The 25,622-nt window shown below is 38.5% G+C and overlaps 2 protein-coding genes across 7 annotated transcripts in view; one reads left to right on the forward strand and one right to left on the reverse strand.

Annotated features, from left to right (window-relative positions):
* Positions 1 to 16,606, forward strand: part of LOC127621940 (endophilin-B2-like) — a 38,044-nt gene extending 21,438 nt beyond the window's left edge. The window contains exons 4-12 of one of the 6 annotated variants that reach the window (XM_052095766.1): positions 560 to 693; positions 3,710 to 3,802; positions 5,460 to 5,522; positions 9,241 to 9,264; positions 11,658 to 11,747; positions 11,851 to 11,951; positions 12,253 to 12,267; positions 13,127 to 13,373; positions 13,936 to 16,605. In XM_052095766.1, coding sequence (XP_051951726.1) covers positions 560 to 693; positions 3,710 to 3,802; positions 5,460 to 5,522; positions 9,241 to 9,264; positions 11,658 to 11,747; positions 11,851 to 11,951; positions 12,253 to 12,267; positions 13,127 to 13,373; positions 13,936 to 14,043 — 875 coding nt within the window. In that variant the 3' untranslated portion in view covers positions 14,044 to 16,605. Of the gene's footprint in view, positions 1 to 559; positions 694 to 3,709; positions 3,803 to 5,459; positions 5,523 to 9,240; positions 9,265 to 11,657; positions 11,748 to 11,850; positions 11,952 to 12,252; positions 12,268 to 13,126; positions 13,374 to 13,935 lie in introns of all 6 variants that reach the window. The other 5 variants (XM_052095774.1, XM_052095783.1, XM_052095790.1 and 2 more) reach the window with 5 other exon arrangements.
* Positions 16,607 to 16,682: 76 nt separating this feature from the next.
* On the reverse strand, positions 16,683 to 22,645 carry LOC127632102 (uncharacterized). The gene is made up of 3 exons (XM_052110594.1): positions 22,283 to 22,645; positions 21,964 to 22,045; positions 16,683 to 17,961 (listed from the first exon to the last, which is right to left on the reverse strand). The coding sequence occupies exons 1-3, from the start codon at positions 22,520 to 22,522 to the stop codon at positions 17,534 to 17,536; spliced, it is 750 nt and encodes a 249-aa protein (XP_051966554.1). The 5' UTR covers positions 22,523 to 22,645; the 3' UTR covers positions 16,683 to 17,533.
* Between the last annotated feature and the right edge of the window lie 2,977 nt (positions 22,646 to 25,622).

Below are 25,622 nucleotides of genomic sequence, written 5' to 3' on the forward strand. Positions count from 1 at the left end.
TAATGACAGAAAATGATTTAATTACGTTTTTCCCTCCACCTGTGTACATATTGATTGAACAAGTCAAACCAAGAATTTGTTATACGTTACTAACCCTCATGTTGTTGCAAACCGCTATGATGTTCTTTTTCCTTTGGAATACAAAAGACGTTAGTCAGAATGTTTAGTATTTGTTACCATTTAGTATCTGACCGACACCATCAAAAACATTCTGCCTGACATCTCCTTTTGTGCTTTGCCCGTTTTCAGTAACTAGAGGTCACACTTTCGCTCTCTTTATCAGTGGTGAAGAAAAGGCAGGCAGTTAATGGTGTTGAGGTTATTGTCCAGCACACTCTATACTTACTGTTTTTCGCATGATATTTGTGTTTTTATTCCTGATTCCATAATTTTAATTGAATTGCTATTTTTATTGTTAATTGTTATGACCTAATGTCAAATTATGTATACGGCTGTGACCCCTAAGCCCCCCCCCCATTAATGAATTACTGTCTTGTCCTGTCCTACCCTATTGTTTATTAGATTATTATTTCCTTTTTGTGAATTCTTGTGTTTTCAGGCAGTTCTTTGATCACTGTGGGAGAGTTTCAGAGGAGATTGGGAGGAGCAGAGAGGGAATTCCTACAAACATCTGCCATCAACTTCCTCACACCTCTGAGGAATTTTCTAGAAGGCGACTGGAAAACCATTTCAGTAAGTGATGTATTTATTAGTCTCAGATGTCTCAGTCTCAGAAATCTGCCATTTCCGATCTCTGCTCCTGCACAACATCCATGAGTCAGGGGGCACAGGACATTAATAAAGTGAAAATATACTATTAGCGTTTAAAAAATAAATTCAGAACTTCTTAAACTGCTTAAAAGAGTTCTCATATAAAAATTAATAACGGGAAATGGGGTCGCGTGGTGGCATGTGAGGTTCGTATGTGTGAATGGCAAGCACTGCGAACTTTGCTAGTTTTAATACTTGTCTCATAATCTGGTGAGATTCAATACACACCGTTTCATAACTGTTCTATGAAGACAATATGTAAAAGAATTAAAAATCCTCAGGCTCTGGAGACATTAAAAGACACCTTTGTGTTCAAGCTGAAGCCCCTGAACAACAGGCCGGTGCGGTGGAAAAGATCATGCGTCAACTGTCGAACATTACATCAATGCTGACGAAGGTCGTTGCTGACTTGGAGGATCTTGCTGTAATACGTTGGTTGATCATTACCATGGAGACGAAATTCACTGAGTTGTTTACAAGAATGGGGAATGTCGAGAAACTGATATATTATCTGGAGTCATCGGAGAGGGAATTAGCTGCTAACCTGCTAGCAACCAAGACGGACTTTGAGCGCGTTTTGGGAAAAGACCTGGAGGATCATAATCGGAAAAACAACTTTGGAATTGTTGGAATTCCTGAGAGCGAAGAAGGCCGAGATAAGGTGAAATTCCTAGACGAGCTCTTCCCAAGTCTGCTTGACATAACAGGCCATAAGCTGGAAATCAAGTAAGCTCACAGAATCCCGGCTCGCAGATCTGCTGACAGGCCCTGATCAATTCTGGACCATCGGATCAAGATCTTGTGTTGCGTGAGGAGCAAAGGAAAGCTTTCTTGGAAGAATCGCAATATTTTCTAGTTTCCTGACTTTGTGAATTCGACAAGAGGAACGCGATCGATGCAAGGAGTGTAAGAAACTCTCATCAATGGAAGATCACTTTTCAGCACTAAGATCTAAAAGCACTAGAAGTGAAATGCAGCCACGATCAGATGATAAGAGCAAGTCATTTGTAACTCTAAGTGCAGTTTCTGTACTGTGATGAGGCCTAAATCCTGACTGAAATTCTTCATATAGACTATTTCTATGTAGAAATTAACATATTTGGGAGGATACTACCTTTTCTAGTATTTTCGACATAAACGGGAGATTTGAAATCAGTCTATAATTAGCCAGTTCTCCAGGATCAAGTTGTGGCTTCTTAATAAGCGGTTTGATAACTGACATTTTAAAGTTTCTTGGGACATGTCCTAAGGATAGCGAGGAGTTAATAATATTAAGAGGAGGTTCAGAAATTACAGGAAATACTTTAAGAGAAAAAATGAAGAGCTTAGTTTGTTTTGGAGCTAACAAACATGTTGTGGCTTTAGATGTTTCGAAAAGTTTTGCTAGCTCTTCATGACCTATGACAGTGAAGGATTGAATTTGCTTGTGAGGAAAATTATGAGACACTCTTTTCTGAGGTGCTATGACAGATGATTACATAATTCCAATTTTATTTCTGATTATTTAAATTTTATCTGTAAAGAAATACATGAAGTCATTACTCTTATGCTGCGACGGAATATCTGGTTCTGTTGAGGCTTTGTTCCTAACCAATTTAACCACAGTACTGAATAAACATCTTATCTGGTGAAGAAGGCCCAACGGAGACTATTCTTCCTACGGAAATTGAAAAAGGCACAACTACCTCAATTTTATCAGGAATTTTACCATAGCACCATAGAGAGTTCACTCTCCTACTGCGCCACAGTATGGTATGCCAGCTGCACTGCTGCCGACTGGAGAGAACTACAACATGTGGTGAAAGCAGCCCAACTGGTCATTGGACCTGAGCTCCCGAATCTGTGTGAGGTCTGTATCAGTCTGCTGAAAATCCCATTTCGACACTCTACCATCTAGCAGGTGATACAGGACAATACATTCCTGTACAAACAGACTGAGGAACAGCTTCTTTCCAAGAACTGTGACCTCCACTATCCCTATACAGGATAATTGTATCTAGACTGTTGGAGCACATCCCTCACAGGAAATCACACATGCTGCTATTAATATTCTTTTATTGCACCTTATTTATTGACATGACTTAGTTATTTACTTATGCACTTTAATGATTTCAACAGTTTTAACCAGACTTTTATCATAACTTTTATCTTGTTTATATATCAAAGGATTTTAATTATTGATTTGTATAACTTTTAATTTTGTAAGCTGCTGTCTGGACTGAGCCATACAGAATTGTGCTGGAAGTCACTTGGATCAATTGTTGAAACATGGGGCTTAATCTTATGACACTTAGATGGAAACATATGTTCCGAAAGTTTCCAAAAACATCCAAATCATGGGAACACCAGTGAACAAGCTTAAGCTTCGTCCCAAGCTCTCCTAAATGAATTATCTTAATTGCCGATAGAAAAATTATATTTGACAGAAGCATCCTAACTTGCCATAAATCTTTAAAAAGTGTCCTGTAATTAAGATAAGGTAATGTACTTGGGAAATGTTATTCTGTAGTGGCTTTTGTCCTAAATGAGATCCTAACTGAAATTACCATGCTAACCATGCAGACAAGATAGGATTCTAAAGTTAGGATCTTTCTGTAATACACCCCCAATACATTACTGATGTAAATACTAATTTAAATGCCTTTTGATTTGCCATTGCATTCATGTACACATCAGAAATGTCAATGATTGATTACAATGCTCAATAACTATTTGACATGTTTTACATAGAACATTTTGAGTAGACCTACAGAACATGGAATGCTGTAATTAACATAATTAATTGTGGCAGCTGTGATTGTAATTTTGAATATTTCTTTGATTAATTGTCCAGTCCTATATTAAACGTTGCCTTGACTGACTGAAAACAAGACTATTATGGTTATTCTTGGAAACGTGCAACACATTTTACACAAAGCTCTGTATGTTCTGTTTTCAGAAAGAAAGAAAGCTTCTTGAGAATCGGCGCCTCGACCTGGATGTTTGCAAAGCCCGGCTCAAGAAGGCAAAGTTAGCAGAGACCAAGGCTGCTGTAAGCTTTAATTACACTTTCTTCATGTCCCCGAGCCTATTTTCCCCTTTCGGTCCTTTTGCCCAATAGCCCACTTTCTCATTTGAATCTACCTATCCATTAATTGCAATCCCTGATATTTTAAGGAACTACTTCTGAGCTATCAAAAGCACTCAAGGATTCAGGACTATTAAGGGGCAAATTAGCAAGTACATCCTAAAGAGTGCACTCCTGGCTTTGGTTAAAATTGAAGCCTGTGGTTTATCCCATTTACCTTGTTGCTTACATTTTAAATTTTTCATTCACAGGGTTTTTTGTTATGGACAATATATAGGAAAGTATTGCAAATGTGAAGGAAGGTTAGAATTCTTTATGGGGAAGCTATGAGTCAGGGGGTGTATGCAAACAAAGATGATTCACAGTCAACCCCTTTGTGACATTTTCCTTTTGCTAAGGTTTTCCATTTCTTTCCTGCAGTGATTCAGGACTTTGCCAACTGTGGCTGAGTCACTTGTCCTTATCACATTTCTATTGTTTCTTAGCTGCATCGCCCTTGAATGACACATCCTGTCTCACGTTCTGAACATTCTTTGTTGAAGCTAATCAAAATGTCATCAGGAAAATAGTCTCTATAAATCTCTCATTTACAATCACAAAGAGTAAAGGTTCCTATAAGGGAATGTTCTTATGACTTTTCTCAACCTGCTAAAGGTACTTTTTTGTCAGACCTTTTCTTTCCCCATTTATTAACATAACATATTTATAACCTTTTATAAGCTCTAATTCTTCAAGTAAATGTGAGCTTTACTGTTCTAAAATTAGTTTGTGCACACACAGGTGTGTTTGTATGCAACATATTGGGAATCTATATGATGAGTCCACAGTCAACAAGATTCTTGGCTATATTGACTCCTTATTGCAAAATCATGTAATGTCTCAAAGAGCATGTTAACAGAATAGTTCACCTAAAAATGAAAATTCTCTCATCATTTACTCACCCTCATGCCATCCCAGAAGTGTATGACTGTCTTTCTTAGCAGAACACAAAAGATTTTTGGAAGAATAATTCAGCTCTGTAGGTCTATATAATGCAAGAGAGTGGTGACCAGACCTTTCAAGCACCAAAAAAGCACATAAATGCAGCCTAAAAGTAACCCAAAACACTCCAGCTTTTAAATCCTTATCTTCAGAAGCGATAAGATAGATGTTGGTGAAAAACAGATCAATATTTAAGTCCTTTTTTACTATAAATCTGCACTTTCTCTTTCACATTCTGAAAGTGGAGATTTATAGTAAAAAAGATTTAAATATGAATCTGTATCTCGCCCATTGCATCACTTCAAAATGCATATATTAAGCAATGACTTTACTTGATGCATATAGATCTTTTACAGTATATTTTTTTGACATGGGTAAAAACAAACAGTGACTAATACAAAATATGTTCTCTTTAAAAACATTTATATCTCAACCAAAAATGTTTGAAAACTTTACTTTTTAAAGTTGCAATACTGCTTTATTTGTTTGAGTTATTATACAGTAGTTTAGAATTTTAGATTTTTTTTATTTCTATTTTATTTTATACAAAAGGCAGCACAGAAGCTATCTGATGTGCCATATATATATATATGAGGCATGATTCTTTGTAAACCTCTCTTTTCCCCCCCTTCACCTGTAGGCTGCGCCTGACTTTCAGGAGACTAGGCCGCGCAATTATGTTCTGTCCGCCAGTGCATCTGCGGTAAGATGGCTGCAGAACCCTAAAATTAGATTTCTGTTTTTTCAGTCTCCCTCTTTCTCTTTCTTTGTTTTTACATGACCCTTATTTGCACCCAATATTTACACCAAACCTGGAGGAAATTTGGATCTTTAAAATGTATTTGCATTTCCAAAGCACAATATTACTGTATAATTCGTACTCTGTTGGAGTTGATGGTGTAGCCAAGTGATTTAACATCTGGGTTGGTAACTGAAAGGCTATAGGTTGAAACATGTGGGCAAATATTGCCACGTCAAGATGTGCCATGCTTATAGACTCATACCCAAAAAGACTGAGTGCTGTAATAAAATCAAAAGGTGCTTCAACAAAGTATTAGTTTAAGGGTGTGCATACTTATGCAACCAGGTTATTGTAAGGTTTTTAATTTTCATTTTCCCCCCACGAAGATTTCAGTTTGTTTTTCAATTGAATTGTATGTCACATTAAAAGTGGAAAAAGTTCTGACATGATTTCTTTGTCTCGTTCTTTTACATCACAAAAACCTGGCATTTTAACAGGGGTGTGTAGACTTTTTATATCCACTGTACATACACACAGTTGAAGACAAAATGATTAGCCCCCCCTATGAAATTTCAATTCTTTTTCACATGTTTTCCAAGTGATGTTTAACAGAACAAGGGGATTTTAACACAGTATTTCATATTATATTTTTCCTCTGGAGAAAGTCGGAACCAACACCTAATTAACCTAATTAATCCCCCAAACCTTTAAGATGCACTTCAAACTGAGGATTAGTATCTTGCAAAACAACTAGTGAAGTAATATAAAACTGTCATCATGGCAAAGACAAAAGAAATGTGTTTAGACTTGATCAGGAGAAGGATATACACGATTATCAAAGTGTTTTCAGGTGTCAAGAAGTTTGAAGAGACCCACACAGTGGAGAACAAGACTGGCAGAGGTAGGAAGCAAAATATTTCAAAAACCTGGCGGGAGAGGTTTCTAAAGACCCAAGAACAACTGCCAAGACACTAGTGAATGATTTAGCCAAGTCTGGGATTGAGGTCTCAATGAAGACAGTCACTGGAGCCCTGCACAGGAATGGACTGTGAGGTCCAAGAAAAACTCCACTTCTGAAGAAGAGACACCTCCAAGCTAGAATGAAGTTTGCCAAGGACAACCTAGAGAAAAATGATGCATACTGGTAACATGTCCTTTGTGCAAAGTGAACGTCCTTGACTAACCTGCACAAAGCCCAGACTTAAATCCCATTGAAAATCTCTAGGCCACACTGAAGACTAGTGTCCATGCCAGGAGACCAACAAATCTGGAGGAGTTTGAGAGATTTGCTAAGGAGGAATGGGCTGCGGCGACTCCTCACTTGAGGAGTAATGTCTAAAACTTGTTGAACTACAACAAATGACTAAAGGCTGTTATCAAGCAAAAGGGATACACTATTGACTATTAACATTAGAGGGCTAATAATTGTGACCTGTAGATTATTTTTATTCTTTGTTATATATTTTTTTTCTATTTGTATTATAAACACTTCAAGTTGCCTAAATAAACTTTTGTTTAGAAATGCCATGTTGAAAAAATCTTTGCTCATTAAACAGCACTTGGGAATTATTTGAAAAAACAACAAATATTTTTAGTTGATCATCAATTTTGGCAGCATTTAAAGTAGACATGGAGTAGGATGGTCATATTTTTCTGTGTCTCTAGAACATGGTTCCAAAAATAAAAATTATAATAAAAAATCCCCACTATTACACCTAATAGCTTTGTTCCCTGTAACATCATCTGCCCTTTCAAACTGTTAGGGAGAGAATCCTAGGGTAATTCAGAACTGACTGAAAGAGGAAAGGTTGTATGACCTTTTAATTTGGAGTAAAGCCTTAATTGAACCCACCTGATACAGTAGTGTGCCTTAAGAGGTGCCATCTTTATTGTTAAAGGGGTAGTTCACTCAAAAATGAACATTTACTCACCCTCCTGCCATCCCAGATGTGTATGACTTTCTTTTGCTGAAAACAAAGATTTGTAGAAGAATATTTCAGTTCTGTTTGTCCATAAAACTCAAGTGAATGGTGACCAAAACTTTGATTTCCAAAATCAAAAAGGCAGCATGGAAGTTATCCATACGACTCCAGTGGTTAAATCAATATCTTCTGAAGCGTCATGATAGGTGTGTGCGAGAAAAAAGATAAATATTTAAGTCCTTTTTTACTATAAATGTCCACTTTCATTTTCACATTCTTGTGCATATCATGACCTATCAGGCAGGGAGGAGAATTTATAGTAAATAACAACTTAAATATTGAACTGTTTCTCTCTGTTTATTGGGTGAAGTATCCCTTTAACATAGATCAGTGATGATATTGATGTGGTGTCTTTTTCTTTTTTTTTTATATATATATATTTTTTTTACTAATCCTGTTTTTCTTTGTACGTTTTCTAATATTGTCTCTCTTGCGTTTCCTTTAAGTGTTTCCAATCTTACAATGTTGAGTTTTTGTGTGCATTAACCTGTGTATATGATTAAATGTTTTGGTGATGAATAAAGCAATACATGCATATTCAGCCCCAATAACATTTATAACATATACAGTAATAGTGTTTGTTTGTCATTGAGATGTAATATATAGTACCAGTCAAAAGTTTGGACATACCTACTCATTCTTTGTTATCAGTAAATGCATCAAAGCTGTAAAATTACACCAATGGAAGGATGGAAATTATTAGTTTTGTTTGGTTTTCTTAATCACACAATATTTTAGATTCTTCAAACCCTTTCTCTGCAAAATCTAGATATTTTCTCAACCAGCTTCATTAAATATTTTTAAGCTGGAATTCTTGAAATCTTAAATGAGTTCCCATATATTGCTTTGCACTTGTTACCCGCTTTGCTTCTCTCTTGTCTAACTCATCCATTTCTAAAACATTATTTGTTTTAAGAAATTCATACATTCAACAGGAACAACTTTTATTTGTAAACCAAACTAATGAAAGCATTTCAACACAAGTAAAACCTGTCAAGTTTTGACCGCTTCTGTATATTTAATAAATATAATTGAAGATTTGCAGTTTGCCTAAAGTGTTCTGAAAGCATATTTACACAAGTCGAAACATGAAAATCCCCTTCTGTGAGGAACATTTGCAGTGAAATGCAAATCGATTGGCATCTTTTTACTCTTTTCACTTTTTTATTAAAGAAGTGTGTGTAATCGTTTTAATCTGATGCCATTGTAGCATTTGTATCGTTACACATTTTCTAGGGTCTCGATCTTATAGTGATTTCATGAACTTGTGGTGCCAGTGTGATTTATAACTTTACAATGTCTCTTTCCATTTCGAGATTCCATGAAGGTTAACGACACAATAAAAGAAAAATGTATTAAGCAAAATATTTGGTTGCTATTACTTGATATTGAAAACTTTTTGATATTGTTGATATTGAAAATATCAACCTGAAAATATCAGGCAATGTATGCTATTTTATCAGCTAGAAATTGCTTTCTATTAGACTGATCTCTAAAAAAATAAAAAAATTATGTCCTTATCCAAATGACTTGAAGTCATGGGAACTAATTTGTCAAAAAGTGTGTGAAAACCCTGTTGAATTTAAGCCAACATTAAGAATTAGCCAACATGGGTCTATTTGCAAAGAGTTAAACGGGCAGACTCATGGTATGATGTCATCAATGTTCTTCTCTTGCCATTATGCTGCGTGTTCCAGCTCTGGAGTGAGGAAGTGGATAAAGTGAGTATCTGGACAGTTCCCTTTTGCCTTTTCATATGTGCTCATACCACAGCAGAAGCATGATATTTCACATGGAGTGATATATTTCCGTGAAATTATTTGCTTAATATATTGTGTAGTAATAAATGTAATGATTTACACTCATATGATGGTCTTCTGTTTGCACCTTATTTTTCCCTGTGTACACAAATCTATCAATCAGTCTATAGAAAATAAATGTGATTACCTGTGTGAATGACATTTGTTTAGCACCATGAATGCCAATCAGATAAATTTCACTCTTATTATTGTGTGCATTACAGCAGTTTAGACCATAATGATGCAGTGCTTTATATGTCTGCCTCTGACATCACAATGTCTGGTTAAACAGTTTTTATTAAATGCTAAATAGTCTGCTTCAGCCAATACAGACATTCTTGTTACAGCAATGCAACTACAGAATTTAGCATAATATTTTCTGTTGTGTTTCATGGGAAGATTTTCACTTGGCAAGATTAAATTAATACATGTATTTTCAGATTACTTGAAATGTGGAGTTTTAATTATGTTCTTCTTTCTCATCACTCTCAAGCAAAAAAAAATGTTTTGCTCACTTTGTATCTTACCAATTGTATCACCAATTGGAGTAAAGTAATTTCAACTAATGCTACATTCACTGCAGCTGAATGTGGCCCAAATATTATTTGTATTTTTTTTACACGTCACACAAATCTGTTAATTGGATGACCATATGAACTGCCAAAAGTCCTATCTTTAAAACCTTTTACATGTTTTTTTTTTCCAAATTTTCATTCAATAATTTAGGAAAGCAAAGCAAATCAAATTCTAGGCTCAACATTTGGGTTCAGCAATTCGTTTGGACTACGACTACATGTAGTAAAATATGTGCATGAAAGGATGCAGAGATGGATTTATGTAACAGCACTCTTTGATTGTGTCACTTGCGCAGAAACCATGTTTTTTAGATACCTCAAACTATCAAAACGTGAATCCATGAAAATCTGAAATAATTATAGATAACTCTTCTTACTTTACGGTATGTGTCATGCCACTTCCTGCTGTCCTTTGATTTTTAACCCCTTAAAGGGTAACTAAACCCTAAACCAACTATTTTTAGTTAATGATCTGTAAGCATGGGGCTTTATTAGTACTGGTCAGTGGTCATTGATTCAAGTAATTTTTTTGACATTTGTGTCTAAAGTGTTTTAATTCTACAATATATGGTGTAAAAACGTCTGAGTGCTGCCCTCTTCAGGTTGAACGGTGGCTACTGCAGTTGAATTTTCCTATTGGCTGTTGCGGTACTTCGTGACGTAAGCGGTGACAGCTGACGTAAGCAGGTTCCAGCTCACCATGCCAGATTCATGTACATGTCGTCTTGCGACCGTGTGAGGAATAATAATAACATAGAGTCTGACAGCAGCTGTCAATTAATCCGTAACTACGAGTCTCAGGCACCACCCCCATTGTTTCATTGAATATCTCGGCCTTTGAGTGGACTAGAAGCTTAATCTATGTGTCATTAGAAAGCTGAGATTCTCCCCTTTGCGAGGATATAAAGTCACCAATATTCTATTTTGTTCTGGACATTTTAAATATAACATTTAGATTTTTCACAATTATTAATAATAACACATTAAGTGTCCTTTCCGCTTAAAATGCTAATTACTTTTTGAAAAGGTATTTAATTCATTATTAATATTTAAATGATTCATGTTATTATGATGGTGTGTTTCACTCTTAAGTAATATTACACCCTTGTGCTTCGATAATAATTAAATTGCAAATTACTTTATTTAAAATAATTAATCCATCAAGACGGTCTTTCTCTATAACTTGAAGTATTATTAGATATATAGGAATTTAGTGTCCTATCCTCTTAAAAATGTTTTTTTAATTAAAAAAATTTGTAAATGCAATTTAATTAATTATATATAATTATAATGATGAACATACCAGAGTTTGTAATACACATGCTCAGGGAGAGTTGTGAGCATAGGTGTCAGTTTAGAAGTGTCAGCTGTTCAGATCAGTATCTGCAACAATTCAAATGTCACGTGAACTACCTTACATAAAAATAATTACAAAAATATATATGTCTATATATTTAATGTAATTCCTAAATCATTTAAAACCATTCATGAAGGTGATGGCATGGCCTAGTGGTTAGTGCACATACTGAGCACCTGTTGAGCAATGGTTGTCATGAGTGAGATGTGGGTTTGAGTCTGGCCAGCATCACATGCTGATTACCCCAATCTCCCCATGATTTCCTCTACTGTCTCTATATATAAATAAATAATAATAAGGATGAAACGATGACGATGTTTTTTTCTTTTGTGTGTGCGTTCGTGCATCCGTGCATTCTTTTGGTTTGTTTGTTGCGCCACCAGGCAGAGCACGAGTTGCGTGTTGCACAGACTGAGTTTGACAGGCAGGCCGAGGTGACACGTCTCCTACTGGAGGGCATCAGCAGCACACATGTGAGAACACTTGACACACACACAGCAGTGGCTAATTAAATATACCTGGTGTATATCTTTGAATTGTTGGAAATAAGAGACCGAATGCTGTCCTCTATTGCAGGTGAACCACTTGCGCTGCCTGCATGAGTTTGTGGAGGCCCAGGCTGCTTACTCTGCACAGTGTCACAAGCACATGCAAGACCTTCAGAAAGAACTGAGCAGGTGAGGATCCTATTGAGGTGCTGCAAACATTTTCATACATTAGGATAGCTGATCATAAAAAAAGGAAATTTGTAGGAAAGGGTTTTAGTCAAATATGGCTGTAAGCCACAGGATTTGCATGACCGTTCACTCAATTTTGTTTATTTTTTATATGAAGTTGTGACAGAAAGCCTAAGTTTACATGATTAACATATACAGAAATGACTATTTCTAGTTTAGATGATCACAAGACTTTCTGTGCAGTTTCCCATTCATGGATGCTTTGACCTGATTTTTCTGCTCTTTCTTTCCGTATTGCCAGTGAAAATGGAGATACGTAAGTAGGTTTTGCTTCACATTGAAAAAGGAAGTTTACTGACTAAATTTAAACTATTACATTCATGTGTCAGTCATTTTCATTTCATGACGAATACATCCCTGTAGCAACGTTTTGACCTGCATCGTGAAAATGTCATTGTCTTGCAGTTCTCACCTCAGTTAGATGATAGTGTGCTCTTCTTAACAGTGAATAACAGTCAGCATGGTAAAACCCTCTGCAAGACGTTTCTTTGAAGTGCAACAATTGTCCCTAAACAAATAAACAAACAAAACAAAACAAAACAAAGAAAGAACATAGTGAAACTGAAGCTTTTAATTGCTGAAAATCTTCATTCAAATATTAGAATGTCGTAATCGTTTACATGACACCCGAGAGCCAATGGCATTTGACATCAACTTATGTCAAATCTGTCATAGTGCTTGATGAGGCGGCAGTTTTGAAAGTTTCAACGAGAGGAGAGTGGGATTTGAGTTTTATGACGGATGGTGACACTGATCGCTGCATAAAGACTTAAGTTTCGGTCTGTTCCTCACACAAAGACATCACACGGCCTCTGAAGATCCAGAATACAGTGCACAAAAAGTACTGATTTGTTGTTATGATCATTTTTCTCTCTTTTTTTTTTTTTTGTGTGTCCCATGGCAAACAAAACAATGAGCAAATTTCCAATAAGTCAACAAAGCAATGAATAAATGATGACAGAATTTCCAATTCCTTTTATTTTAAAGGAATATTCCTGAGTGCAATACAATATGAAGTGTAGCATATTTTGCAGAAGTAGACCTAAATTAAATATATTTATGTACTTAGAAGTACATTCAATATATATTTATCAGTATGTGTGTTACCCTTCCAGCTTTCCTAATGCTTTTGCTGTGAACACCTCCACGTCAGGGATGTTGCCTGGACTTGCTCCACTTCCCACTGCCACTATGCCTGGGGTTTCTTCACCCATCCTTCCCCCCAATGCCTCCAATGCGCTTGAGTCCAACACGCTGAAGATTGAGGAGGTGAAGCCACCAGCCACTGGTACTCGCAAGGCCAAAGTGCTCTATGATTATGATGCTGCAGATACAAGTGAACTCTCCCTTCTCGCTGATGAGGTAGGAAATAATTAAAAGAAAAGACCCTTTTCTGTCCTTAACACTCTGTAATAAATAATTGAATGAGTGTCTGTGGAAATTTAGCATGTAGTTGAGAGTGCATTAAAAGCTTAAAGTTTTATAGGCATTTTGACAGAACAACTCATCTTCTATACTAATAAACTGTTTACTTTTGCCATATAAAATATATACATATTTAAAATAAATACATATTTGCATGTTGTGGCGCTCATAGTTGGCTTAGTGCATTGTTGAGTTGGAGCAACTGCTTGCATTGGGTCAGTCAGAATACAAGAGGCAGACAAGACTAAAACAAACAAAAAAACAGACTCCACATTGACCTAACAGAACAGACATAATAGCCTTGTCTCTTGACATTAAAAACTAAAAGACTTAATCCTCAAAGGATGTCAATGGAGTGTTTTCAGATGCTATTACAACATAGTTGAAAGCTATACATGCATTTTTCACCAGTTTTTTATGAATGCTTCTGGAAGAGCATTTCAGTTGAGTCTGCCCAAACCACAATGTGCTCATTTTGTCTTCCTCTATTATTCTATAGCTGATTACTGTGTACACGGTGCCTGGAATGGATCCAGACTGGCTTATTGGAGAACGAGGCAACCAGAAAGGCAAAGTGCCTGTCACATATCTGGAACTCCTAAGCTAGATGCCCCTACACTTGACAGAGTTATACTAAATTATGCATGAACAAATATTCAAGCACTCCTGAACACACTTTGTCAGTTTTTTTTTTTTTTTTTTTAATATCTAGATTTACATCTAGATCTGTCTTTATCTGATGTTACAGTGCACGAGTATGGATTACTCTTTGCTTTAGTTTTATTCTCTGTTTGTTGTTTCATTTAACATACCCTGCAGAAAGAGTTTCTTAAATTACTGTTTTTATTTCCTCAATGATCCTGTGATTGCTAGATAAGTCACTTTACCCTTAAGTAAAACAGATGTGACACAAACAGAAACGTTAACTAATTTTGGTGTGTGTGTGTGTGTGTGTGTGTGTGTAAGTGTTCTATTAGATCATGTTCTTTGAATACAAAAAATATCCAGGCTTCAAATCTTTACAGAATCCAATGTCTCATTCACCATGCTTGTATTCTGAGGCATTTGTGTGTTTTATCCATGGTTGGCAAGATTGTGAAAGTATTGAGTACAGTTATAATATGAATAACTGTAGTCTAGACATATTCAGAAGATTTTCTTAACCCCCATCAGGACTTATTCACATGCATACCACAGCCATCACATTCCCACTTTTGTCTCTGTGTTCAGTGCTTGTTATCTGTCATTTGTGTCAGTGCTGCCTTCTTGGCCAGGTCATTCTTGTAAAAGAGATCTTATCTCAATGAGTTTTTATCCTGGTTAAATAAAGGTTACTACTACATAGTTAATATATATGAAAATGAAAATAATGAATGTAATCAATTTTGGAATAAGGTTGTAACAACAAAATGTGGAAAAAGTGAAGCACTGTGAATACTTTCTGGATGCACTGTGTATATACACTCACCTAAAGGATTATTAGGAACACCTGTTCAATTTCTCATTAATGCAATTATCTAATCAACCAATCACATGGCAGTTGCTTCAATGCATTTAGGGGTGTGGTCCTGGTTAAGACAATCTCCTGAACTCCAAACTGAATGTCAGAATGGGAAAGAAAGGTGATTTAAGCAATTTTGAGTGTGGTATGGTTGTTGGTGCCAGACGGGCCGGTCTGAGTATTTCACAATCTGCTCAGTTACTGGGATTTTCATGCACAACCATTTCTAGGGTTTACAAAGAATGGTGTGAAAAGGGAAAAACATCCAGTATGCGGCAGTCCTGTGGCGAAAATGCCTTGTTGATGCTAGAGGTCAGAGGAGAATGGGCCGACTGTTTCAAGCTGATAGAAGAGCAACTTTGCCTGAAATAACCACTCGTTACAACCGAGGTACGCAGCAAAGCATTTGTGAAGCCACAACACGCACAACCTTGAGGCGGATGGGCTACAACAGCAGAAGACCCCACCGGGTACCACTCATCTCCACTACAAATAGGAAAAAGAGGCTACAATTTGCAAGAGCTCACCAAAATTGGACAGTTGAAGACTGGAAAAATGTTGCCTGGTCTGATGAGTCTCGATTTCTGTTGAGACATTCAGATGGTAGAGTCAGAATTTGGCGTAAATATAATGAGAACGTGGATCCATCATGCCTTGTTACCACTGTGCAGGCTGGTGGTGGTGGTGTAATGGTGTGGGGGATGTTTTCTTGGCACACTTTAGGCCCCTTAGTGCCAACTGGGCATCGTTTAAATGCCACAGCCTACCTGAGCATTGTTTCTGACCATGTCCATCCCTTTATGGCCACCATGTACCCATCCTCTGATGGCTACTTCCAGCAGGACAATGCACCATGTCACAAAGCTTGAATCATTTCAAATTGGTTTCTTGAACATGACAATGAGTTCACTGTACTAAAATGGCCCCCACAGTTACCAGATCTCAACCCAATAGAGCATCTTTGGGATGTGGTGGAACGGGAGCTTCGTGCCCAGGATGTGCATCCCACAAATCTCCATCAACTGCAAGATGCTATGCTATCAATATGGGCCAACATTTCTAAAGAATGCTTTCAGCACCTTGTTGAATCAATGCCACGTAGAATTAAGGCAGTTCTGGAGGCGAAAGGGGGTCAAACACAGTATTAGTATGGTGTTCCTAATAATCCTTTAGGTGAGTGTATATATATATATATATCTGAGGTTAAGTCTGGCTACCCTCCCTGCATTCTTTTTTAACTGACAATTATGCAAGTGGAGAGGACGTGTTTGCTTTGTCTGGATGTAATTCCACGGCCAGGTTATCCTTTTAGAGATTCTTTCCATTTTGGCTTGTTTCCAGTATTCAACAGATGTGTTCCAGGATACTGTGCACCTGGCTTTGTCCTGCTCTAAACAGATTAAATTGACATTATAAGTCAAGGAGATAAATGAGTGTGGATATAAATGTGTGTGAGAAATCATAACATTAAATATGGTGGCTGTGCCATATTGACCTTACAGTTAAACAACTGAACATTTGAACATGTGGAGAGCCTTGCTTCCCTGTCTTTTAGACAGTGAGAAGACATACATAGGGAAATATGAGGTAACTACAGTGGCTTGTAATCACAGCCCAAGAGATTATTAAACATTAATTGTTTCTTGTATTCTGTATTATTTTTGCCTTGCAATTGCATATTGAAAGCATATAATTTGATTAATATTTGATGATATTGGTAAAAAGAATCAAGTAAAAGACAGGGATATATTTATTGATTTTATACACATTTACATTTATGCATTTGGCAGACACTTTTATCCAAAGTGACTTACAGTGCACTTATTGCAGGGACAATCTCCCGGAGCAACCTGGAGTTAAGTGTCTTGCTCAAGGACACAATGGTGGTGGCTGTGGGGATCGAACCAGCGACCTTCTGATTAACAGTTATGTGCTTTAGCCCACTGGGTTTAATCATCTTGCTCATTCAAGAAACTCCATCATTTAACTGGATTTCAATACAAAACTACATATTTATGAGTGAACCACAAAATAAAATGTTCATGCTGAATTACATTTGTGTAAAATTGCAAACAGGAGATAAGATGGGTTCCAACCTATAAAAGATTAAGTGCTGTCCTAAAACAAAAGTTTTTGAAAAGTTAACGAGCTGAAACAAATGGATGACAATAAAATTATCTTAATTAAATAGTTACAAAATGGATATTAAAATAGTTCACAAAACATGCACATTATTCCACCAGTTACCATCATAGTGTCACAATGTCAAATACATAACAATAATGCTATTTCCTCAACATATTAAAAATATTCTTTACTTGTGGATGCATGTAGTCATGCTATTTAATAACAATTCCGACATTGTGGTTGATTGTGTACACCTATCAACAATATACCAGTTTAATTTAGAAAATAAAAGCGGTCATACATTCTCATATCTTATTCTGTAACTTTAAGCTTTTATGTACCTACATAATAGGCGATTAAAATTAAGCAAACCTAAGGATTTCAGGCAATAATCTTAATCATCTTCTAATAAATGTGTTTAAATGCCATTGTTTAAAGATTGATGTAAAAAAAAAAAAAAAAGCCAGTACTAGAGGTAAGTGACTTCGAAGTGGCTGTTTTTAGTCCATTGCACAAATCTGCCACTTTTTGGGTTAATTGTCACTCTTAGAGTAGTGTCAGCTTCTAGCATTATTACTCTATTCAAAGAAATTGAATGCACCCAATATGTTAAACAAGGCATAGTCTCCAGACCAGTTATGACTGCTCTTTCTTCCAAATAGTTGCTATGCTGTTGTGTGACCTGGACCTTTAAAATAATAGGATCATCATTAGGCTGACATTGTTCATCAAGTATACGGTAAGAAATCCTTATACTGATTAAGTACAAGCCCTTTCTGAAGACATTAAGGTGTGAGTCGTTTATCAGCTTGAAGTTTGCAGAGTCAAGGCCATTATTAATCATGATCCACTGGATGAGCTGTTCTTTTAGAAAATAACCATTCTGGCTTCTGAAAACTTTAACAGAGGAAACACAAGAGTGAGTCATGAATCAGTTAAGCTTTCGCATCCTCAAACCTAGAGTTCTCAACAGACAATCTCTTCGTAGAAGAAGAAGAAAACAGAAACTCTTCGTAGAATTACTCTTCTCATCAAGTAATAATAAAGAGACTGCCAAAATACAAGCAAACTACTGCAGTGTCTCTTTAAAAAATTAATGAGGCCTTATAATTTAATATAAATATAAGTGGAAAATAAGCCTGAATGCAGACGGTTGTGTAAATGATGCGGAGCCCGTACTTAAAAAGGGGGCATAAGTATATATATATATATATATATATATATATATATATATATATGGCCAATGAATAGCAACTAAACAGAAAGGACTTGTGAAGAAAGAGACGTTACATCTAGGTTGTAAAACCTTGCGAACGTGTTTTGCGAGGACCATCCTGCTGCAAAACATATGTCTTGTAAGGACACACCATTCGTCCATGCCCATGAGGAGGCCATGCCTCTAGTTGAGTGTGCTTTAACACCAATTGGGCATGTCTGACACTGCGATTCATAAGTCAGTGTAATTGCATCGACAATCCAGTGAAAAAGTCTTTGCTTGGAGACGGACATTCCTTTTTTGCGTCCTCCATAGCATATAAAGAGCTGATCTGACAGTCTGAACTGGCAAGTATGCTCAACGTATGTACAGTCAGGTCCATAAATATTGGGACATCGACACAATTCTAATCTTTTTGGCTCTATACACCACCACAATGGATTTGAAATGAAACGAACAAGAAATGAACTCTGGACCTTTTATCTGCTCCTTGTAAATGGGATAATGAGGGAATAACACACACCTGGCCATGGAACAGCTGAGCAGCCAATTGTCCCATTACTTTTGGTCCCTTAAAAAGTGGGAGGAACATATACAAACTGTTGTAATTCCTACACCGTTCATCTGATTTGGATGTAAATACCCTCACATTAAAAAGAAAGATTAGAATTGTGTCGATGTCCCAATATTTATGGACCTGACTGTATGTAGCGCCCAAATGCAATGATTTTTTCCTCATCTGAATTAGATGGAGGAGGGAAGAAGGCCTTAAGATGAACCACCTGCACTTTGAAGGGTGTGGTCAGGACCTTGGGTAAATAGCCTTTCCTGGGTTTGACAGTGGCTCTTCAAAGACCGGGGCCAAACTCCAAACATGAATTGTCGACTGATAATGCATGTAGGTCACCGACCCGTTTTTCTGAGGCCAGAGCCAGCAGTAGTGTGGTCTTAATAGAGAGGATACACAAATCAACAGAGTCCAAAGGCTCAAAGGGGGGACCTGCTAGAGTTTTAGGACTAAAGTTTTGTCCCAAGGCAGGACTGATTAAATCATTCTTGCCTATATCTGCTTATCATGTGCGTGATAAGCAGATATAGTTGCCACATACACTTTGAGCGTTGACTGGGTGAGTCCTGCGTCTAATTGCTCTTGAAGAAAAATTACAATTTCATGTATGGGGAGGTTTACTGGGTCCTTGCTGTGTGAGAGACACCAATCAGCGAACACCTTCCATTTTAGTGCGTAGAGGGGTCTAGTGGACAGTGCTCTGGCTTGTAAAATGGTGTTCATGACAGAACGCGTCAGTTCTGGTGCGTGTAGTGCACTCCGTTCAGGGGCCACACACGCAGGTTCCACAGCTGGGGCTGGGGATGCCAGATTGTGCCTTGCCCTGAGAGAGGAGATCCCTCCTCAGTGGTATTTCCCATGGTGAGCTGTATAGCATCTCCATCATTTCTGGAAACCATGGCTGGTTGGCCATTTTGGTGCAACTAATAGAACCGTTTCCTTGTCCTCTCAGACTTTGCATATGGCAGAGTGGATCAAGCATACCGGAAGAAAACAGAGGGGACAGTGGACATTCTCCACTGAGGCAAATAGATCCAGGTGCCAAAAGTTGGGTGTCCATTACACACCACCCCCAAACCTGTGTTGGAAGCATCCGTGGTCACCACTTTCTGCCTGACAACTTGGGACTTCGAGTACCAGAGGGGACAGTGGGTATTCTCCACTGAGGCAGACAGATCGATTTCTGTTTTGCCAGATATTTCCCAAATCCTCAATACAGTTTGAGGGTGAAGTCTCCTGAATTCTGCCTTGACGGTTTATATATGCCACAACGGTCATGTTGTCTGAGCGAACCAGGACATGACAGTTTGATATTTCTGACTGAAAAGCCTTCAAGGCAAGAAATACAGCCGATGGCTTTAGGCACTGCGTGACACTCGCCCCAGCATGACACCTCACTGGTAAAATGCAGGAGGAGCTGTCCGTGGTGCTGAACAGAGGCTGGATATAGTGATGCGCATGCGTCATTGGCGCTAAGCACATCGCAGCACACAGCGCTTCAGCCAGCGCTGAAAAGGTCTCATGTGTAAGAGACCTAATGGAATGACGGCAGATGCCGCCGCCACAAATCGCAATGCTTTCTGAAACAAGTTTCAGTGGAAATGTTCTCAGTTTGAACTGAGATGGACACTGCAAAATAGCTGTAGCAGTAAAACTGTGCTGGCCAATTGTCGAGGTAGTTCAAGTTGCGCATGCCGCTCAGAGGGAGAGAACCGCCTCAATGCACTTTGTGAATGTAAGAGGAGCCAAGGACAGTCCGGAAGGCAGGACTTTGAATTGATACCCTGTTCTCTCGAACGCGAATCTCAAAAACATCCTGTGATGTTATGAAAGTACGCATCCTTCAGATCTATCAACGCAAATCAATCATGTGGTCGTATATGCGATAAGATCCTTTTCTGAATAATCATTTTGAATAGGCGCTTTACAAGTGCGCGATTTAAATGTCTCAGATCCAGGATTGGCCGAAGCCCGCTGTATTTCTTTGGAACAAGAAAATAAATGCTGTAAAACCATTTTGTGCTTTGACAATTTGGCACAATCTCTATTGCATTTTTCACGATGAGAGGTGTATTTCGACTCGTAACACTGGCGCGTCATCAGACGAAACAATGGAAGACAGAACGCCGTTGAAACGGGGTAGCTGGTGTGCAAAAAAGGATCGTATAACTAAGTTCGATCGTTTTTGCACCCATTCTGAAATACCTGTTAGGGCTCACCACGCATCCGCATAATGGGACCTAGGGCAATTTGGTTTGCTCACCGTATGATATGATGCGACGCTCACTATATGGAAGAGGTTGCGCATAATGTGTGTGCTTTGAAGAGGAAAAAGGGGCTCTTTATTGAGAATGTGTGAGCATCTCATGCATTTGCAACGAACACTGTATACTTTTTTGCACTTATTGCATTTATTTGAGTGCAAGACAGAGAAACAACATTTTGAATAACAATATCCCTTTCCCGACAAACAAAAGTGGGGAGTTGGGGAATAGTGTTTTGTGTCTCTCCAATCTAGCCATTTTTGGAGCAGACCCGGGGGGAGTCGCGGGCTTTGCGTTCCGCTTCAAAGGGTTGTGCCCATCAGGAGCGCTTTTGCTGCGTGTACTGATACACAGGTGCCTGTGAGGCAGCAGATATGGGGCTTTTAGTTGCGTGCTGACTCGAAACAGAATGAGGGCGAACCGGCTGTGATATACTCCACGTGGGCATAAAGTGTCTCATAGCCTGTGACTGCTGCTGAATCGCGACATAACGCTCAGCAAACTTATTCATAGAGCCACCAAAAAGGCTGGCTGGAGACACAGCCACTCTTTTGGATGCTCCATTTTCTTTATCACTCATTTCTGCCCTGGAGCACTGCCATTGTGTGGAGTGCTGATTACAGGTCTTGTATGAAGGCACTCCCCATATGCATTAGTAAACGCAATGTCAAGTGGACTGAAGTCGTAAGGGAACCAAATATCATGAGGAGATGATTTAGGCAAAAAAAATTATAATTTTTGTCAAAAAATTATACTTTTAGGAAGGTGACAATATGCATAAGTGTCAAAAATATTGTAACTTTGGTTGGTATGACACTCATATAAATAGATAAATTAATTAATAGACCTACGTTCAAGATGAACAGAGTGACCTTTAGATGATCCTTCTTCAGTGTTTAAAGTCTCTGGGCTGGAAAGTGCATCCAGAGGCATCTGGGAAAATAGGATAGCAGTAATATTATTTACACGCAGAGACACAAACTTTCTCTGCTTTTGAGCTCCTCCACATTCAACTGGATCGAAATCTGTCAGATATTGCCCTTTATGACCGCTGACATTGTCCATCAAGTATACGATATTCATTTCATGTCTGTTTAACTTTCCAAACACTAGGTCTGAGCAACATTATTAGAGTGTGGACAAACAGAAGCATACTCTTCTAACTCTTACCGTAGTTTGTTGGTGACATTGCAGCCAAACCAAAGTTGCGAGGAAAGCTGCAAAGAGAAACGCAGTGGCCAAACGAAATCTTGTTTCTTGACGCTTCATGTTTTGGCAATGGCGCATCAACACTTGCAGCATATGCCCCTGCTCCATTGCCAACTCGAAAGTCTCACCTTGAGCCATATGGATAATGCAACTGTCTGTGTAACCTACGCTCGAAGAGTCCTTAGATTTATAGCAACGCATTTCAGACTATGCTTTACACAGACCGCCCCAAAACACACACGCGCGGTCCCTCCTCCTTACAAGATCATTATCGTTTGAGTCACCGTCATTCAGCGAGTCTAGACGATTTCCCAGGCACTTCTGTTTGAATGTAAGCTGAACGTTTTGAATATCTGTGTGCGGTTGTGAGCCCAAAGATTGGAAAAGCACTGCTCTGGAATCTGTCACTAAGTGAAATGTACGCTCGATCGACAGATGCAGCATAGTGCTGTTTACCATAATGATAATTATAATATTATTATAACAATAATAATGATAACTAATTCATTTTTAAAGCAACAATCACGTGTACAGTAGTTACAATTAAATTTAAGTAAACAGGGCCAATCCTAAAAAAACAAAACATTAATTAAGGTAGCCTATAGCACTAAAACGTGCACGCTTCCGCCTTTATTTAGCAGCCTAAATCTAGCAACCCATTTTATATTTGCAATTTGTTATTATTTAGTGTACATTTTTAAACGTTATATAGGGATTTTTTTTTTTTTTTTTTGCGAACGAGTATGATTAGGCTACTGTTACTTCCTTTTTGTCACTCACGGATACCAAGTCCGATACCCGTTTTTCTTTTTTTTTTTTAAATTCCTTCTCAAAAGTTGATTTAAAATGTATAATCAAAATGGTGTTTAAATTAATTAATACATTAAAATTTCATAAAATAAAATGATAACAATTAATTTTATACAGAACCTCACAGCACAATCCTATATACAACATTGAAGTTATTTTTGGTCAAATAAAGTGTTGTATAACACATCTCTGATTTGAGATATTGCTTGAATATTATACAATTAATATTGATTTATTATTATTATTATTATTATTATAGTAGTAGTAGAAGTTGTTACACATAGGTGGGACATTTGCCCTAGAGGCCACTAGAGTTCACTTGGTGTATTTAGAGTTAGAGTTCCCCAATGACTCAGTCCACTTGACATTGCATTTACTAACGCATACGGGGTGTGCCTTCATATACACAACCTATTTAAACCCTCTCCACAATAATGGCAATATTATAATTTTGGCTATGATGTTTGAGCCCCGCCTGTTTTGGGGCGAAACTGACTGCTATAAAAACAGGTGCTCAAACACCATTTCTTCAGAATTTCTTCCTTCAAGACAGTGATCATCTCTTGTCTCGAAGCCCTCCACCCATCGCCGTCGATGAACACGAGTCAGTGGACGGAATCTTCACGGCAGTGAGAAGACTATCCACTCCCCTACAGTGTTCCGCCGAACATCTCTCTGCCTCGCCGCTTGTATTTGTGTGATATAAATATAAATTATATATACATATAAATATATATAAAAGAGTCACTTACATGTTTGCGTCTTTTACAGAGGTCGTTCCGTAAGTGTTCCTTGTGCGAGAGACACATTTGCCGTCAGACTAGCACGAGAGCTGCGTTTACTGTCTGGCCCGTGCCCACGCAGAGTCAGCTCTTATAAAGACAGACTGTCCTCACTGTGAGGACATGAGTCTCAAGTGGCTTTGCTCATGAATTGCCCTCGTTCTGAGGAACGATTCAGCCTCTCGCGCCCTCCCGCCCACCTCTTTTGTGATACACGAGGAGGAATATCGGGGCCACGAGGTCGAGCAGAATGAATTTGAGGTGGATTTCGTCCTGGCACACGCCCCACGAGCCCCTCAATCTCCACGAAGTGCATGTTTCCCAGAATGCTATGTGCGAGACGAGCTCTGAAAGAGCGTACTCTCTCGTCTCGTTTGGTGGATCTGACGCTGGGGATGATAATGACTATGTCATTATGTCTCTCGCTGCATCAGGCGAGTGGTCGGTGGATGATGCTGCCGCCCCTCCCCCTAGCGAGGGCGAGGAATGTGCACGTGCCACTGATCAGCATCCTTTCAAGGGCGTTCAAAGATCTTCACCCTGACTGTTCTCCCCCAGAGGAACCTGAACAATCTTGCCTCAATGAATGGTTCCAGTAGTCCAGATGCCATCAAATGGAGCATCCCGCACAATTCTTCCCTGAAGTTTATAAGGAACTATAAGTCCAGGCACGTGACCTTATACGGCACGCTCGCGCAGTGACGCATCCTTTTTAATGTGGATCACGGGAAAGAAAAGTGTTATGCCCAATTACCCCTTGCGGAGGAGGCGGTAGCGGCACACCTCTGCCCAGCGCATAACATGTACATCCAAACCATGTCGACAAACGTTCGCACTGGCAGGAAAAGCTTACTCATCAGCAGAACAAGCTGGATCAGCACTCCACACAATGGTGGTGCTCTAGGGCAGAAATTAATGATAAGGAAAAAGCCACTCTTTTGGATGCTCCAGTGTCTCCAGGCGGCCTTTTTGGTGGCTCTGTGAATAAGTTTGCTGAGCGTTATGTCGCGATTCAGCAGCAGTCACAGGCTATGGGACACTTTATGCCCAAACGGAGTATACCACAGCCGGTTCACCCTCACTCTGTTTCGAGCCATCGCCTGACTAAAAGCCTCATACCTGCTGCCTCACAGGCTCCTGCGTATCAGCACGTGCAGCAAAAGTGTCCTGACGGGCACAACCCTTTGAAGCGGTAAGCAGAGCCCACGATTCCCTCTGGGTCTGCTCCAAAAAAAGCTTGATTAGAGACACAAAACACTGTTCCCCATCTCCCCACTCTTATTTGTCGGGAAAGGAATATTGTTCACAATATTTTTCGAAATGTTGTTTCTGTGTCTTGCACTTGCAAATGCATGAGATGCTCACACATTCTCAATAAAGAGCCCCTTTTTTCCTCTTCAAAGCACAAACATTACACGCAACCGCTTCCCTATTGTGAGCATCGCATCATATCATACGGTGAGCAAACCAAATTGCCCTATGTCCCACAATGCGAATGCGTGGTGAGCCCTAACGGGTATTTCAGAATGGGTGCAAAAACGATTTATACTATCCAATGTTGCACACCGGCCACCCCGTTTCACAGTGTTACAAGCTGATTTATGCCAAACTGTCAAGTACAAAAAAATAAAAAAAGGTTTTACAGCCGCTATTTTCTTGTTCCAAAGAAAGACGGCAGGCTTTGGCCAATCCTGGATCTGAGACATTTA

This window comes from Xyrauchen texanus, chromosome 3, assembly GCF_025860055.1.
Source record: "Xyrauchen texanus isolate HMW12.3.18 chromosome 3, RBS_HiC_50CHRs, whole genome shotgun sequence".
Taxonomy (NCBI): domain Eukaryota; kingdom Metazoa; phylum Chordata; class Actinopteri; order Cypriniformes; family Catostomidae; genus Xyrauchen; species Xyrauchen texanus.